The sequence below is a fragment of the Gossypium arboreum genome, chromosome 6, assembly GCF_025698485.1.
Source record: "Gossypium arboreum isolate Shixiya-1 chromosome 6, ASM2569848v2, whole genome shotgun sequence".
Taxonomy (NCBI): Eukaryota; Viridiplantae; Streptophyta; class Magnoliopsida; order Malvales; family Malvaceae; genus Gossypium; species Gossypium arboreum.
Window position 1 is genome coordinate 141,358,523 of NC_069075.1, and position 2,747 is coordinate 141,361,269.

Consider the following 2,747-nt stretch of genomic DNA (forward strand, 5'->3'; position numbering starts at 1 on the left):
TTAATAAAAAATAAAATAATAAGAGATAAAAAATACAATATTGGGCTATGTATAATAAAAATTAAGTTTATGACCCGAACTCAATATGAAACGCCTAAACTTGTTAACATTCTTCATAATGGCTTGCCATCATAGATTGAGAGTTTAGGCCCACAAACAAAATTAATCTTTTTTAATTCATCCTTGCTCTAAAATCCATTGTCTTGCAGTTTTAACTCTTTTTCTCAAATTTTTTTTTTTTTGTGATAAATTCTTGAAGGAATAAGTTAAGGTTTAACTTTAGCTGCTTGAATTTGGATATAAGTCTTGAGGGAAATTAATCCCATCTCTATTATGACATTTGAATTGGACCGACTTACTCATAGTAGATCTTAAATAAATTTTTATCTTAATTGCCCAAATGTGATAATGAGTTCATGTGAAAATAGGAATAGATGTTGAAAAAGCATTAGAAGAAACCATTAAAATCACTCAAAAATAGCAGTATAACCTCACAGCTCTCAAGAAGAAGCTCCGAATACCACTTTTGTTGTAGTTTTTGTTACAAAGAGAGGAAGAGAAGAACAATTTTTTTTTTGAGAATAATAGAGAAGGCTATATATTCACCTTCACACACACAGCTGCGTAACACTAGAGTAAAAAAAATTTAAAACATAAAGTAAAAGAAACTTACAGCAACAGAAAAATTAGACTTAAAACAACTGGTAGTTACCATCGTATGATTTTCAATATCAAACTCAAAATACATCAGCAGAAACAACGCTCATGAACTCTTCATCTGATTCAAGAGCTTTCATTGAAGATGGTGAAAGGCAAATTTCCAAGTCGACACTTCCACCACCTTCACGTCCTGGATACGACGAAACTTTCCCATCAACCTTATGAGCATATCCGCTTCGAAGCATCAATCCTTTCCCTAGCCCAAACTCATTTTCATACATGTTGAACCTCGGCGAGCTTCCAAACATCACACTTTGTGGGTCAAAAAGCTGAGCAATCTGGTAAGTGAAGGGTGAATCAAGCCAACCATTGACGAAACCACGCACTTGTTTATCTGTATGGTTAACCACAGCTTGGTGTAGTTTCCAAGCAGCCCAACCGAGATTATGGTCGAGCAGTTCACCAGCTGTTGTCACTGCTCTAACAGTTTGAACTGAGTTTCCAAAGTAATCTGGGGGTAAAGCTGGTTCTAGCCTTGACCTATTGTTTGTAGCTAACCTACAACCAGTGACTGTTTCGTTTGGGAAATGACGTGCCTTTGTTATAGACCGCCATACAAATGCAGATAAAGATTGAAAGGAGGAGATTTTGGTGGTGTTGGATTCTGTGTTAGCCCTTTCTTTGAGCTTTGCAATGGATTTTGCTGAGAAATGGAACATTCTCTCTAAAAGCTCGGGTGCTTCAAATCTAGTGATGAACTCATCTTGGTTGGTGAAAGGAAGGTTAAGTAACGGACCATGACCCTCTGGAAACCATTTCTCTAGCACTGGCGGACGTGAGATTTTCATTTTAGTATCTCCTTGAGCTTGAAATATTTCGGATAATGTGTTGAAGATATGCCAAAAGGTAGCTCCATCACCAAGAACATGGTTCATTGAACATCCTATGAACACCCCATCTACCAGTTCGGTGACCTGAATCGATAACAAAGGTCTGGTGTGACCATCATAGTTGATTGCTCGATCATGATCGAAGAACGATTGAACAACCAACGGAACATATGTAGGTGAAACAATGTCGGACACAGATAAATCAACAGCTGCATGTATAAATTTGGCTCCTGGGCTGTTATTACAATCCACAAACACGAAATGAGACTTTGGGTTTTCTTCTATTTTCGTTACGAGCCGACCTGATAAGGGATAGAAATGAACGAGGGAAATGGAAAGGGATTGCTTGAGCCGGTCCAAGACATTTTTGATCAAGTTTTCTTCACAACTATTCTCTGGTTTGGTATAGAGAAGACCCTTTTGGATGTACTGCATAGACAACATAACAAGATCCCATGTTGTCAAATAGTAAGGCTGTTTTGATTGATCAGAAACATGTTGTGGTGTAACATAGCATTCTGAGATGATTCGAACTGTTGATTGTTCCATTTCTTTTTTGGGTTGCTAGAGAGGAGGGTAGAGTATACTTAGATTGGAATAGCAGGGTTGTTGAACATTGAAGCAATGATGTGTTTATATATATAGTGCTTGGTCTACTTTTGATTCAGCTTTATTCGGTTGTTCAATTGCAGAACCAATTAAATTATTTATTTAATTGGAAAAATAAAAAAAAAATAGTTTATATACAAATAAATTATGTTTCATTATTTCTTCCTGAATAAATATTGATTTTATTTATTTTGAAACTGACTTTACATTTCGAAAGCATTGCATGACATTAAAACTCCAACCAACCTAGAAAATCTGACAGTTACTAGACATTAAAATAACAACGTGCAAATATTAGAATTTATGATCAAAAGTCTCTTTCAATTATGACAAACAATATATATGCCTTAAGGTAAATGAATTCAGCTTTCAAACCCCATTATCACCTCGGTGGTAATCGGATCCAGTTAAATTCCAACGGAGTTGTTAAAGAGAGCGCTAGGATTTCTATTGTCGATTTTTTTTTTTTGAGATCCACTTTTTATTTTTAAAAAATGGAAATAAAGTCGCCACCAATCTTTTTTATTAGGTGCGATCAGATCACATTGAACTTAATCATTTTAGTAAAACGTTAAGTTTACCAAAACA

General features: G+C 35.4%; 1 protein-coding gene across 1 annotated transcript; it reads right to left on the reverse strand.

Annotated features, from left to right (window-relative positions):
• Positions 1 to 573: 573 nt before the first annotated feature.
• LOC108484870 (protein ENHANCED PSEUDOMONAS SUSCEPTIBILITY 1-like) lies at positions 574 to 2,099 on the reverse strand. The gene has a single exon (XM_017788759.2). The coding sequence runs from the start codon at positions 2,097 to 2,099 to the stop codon at positions 738 to 740; it is 1,362 nt and encodes a 453-aa protein (XP_017644248.1). The 3' UTR covers positions 574 to 737.
• Between the last annotated feature and the right edge of the window lie 648 nt (positions 2,100 to 2,747).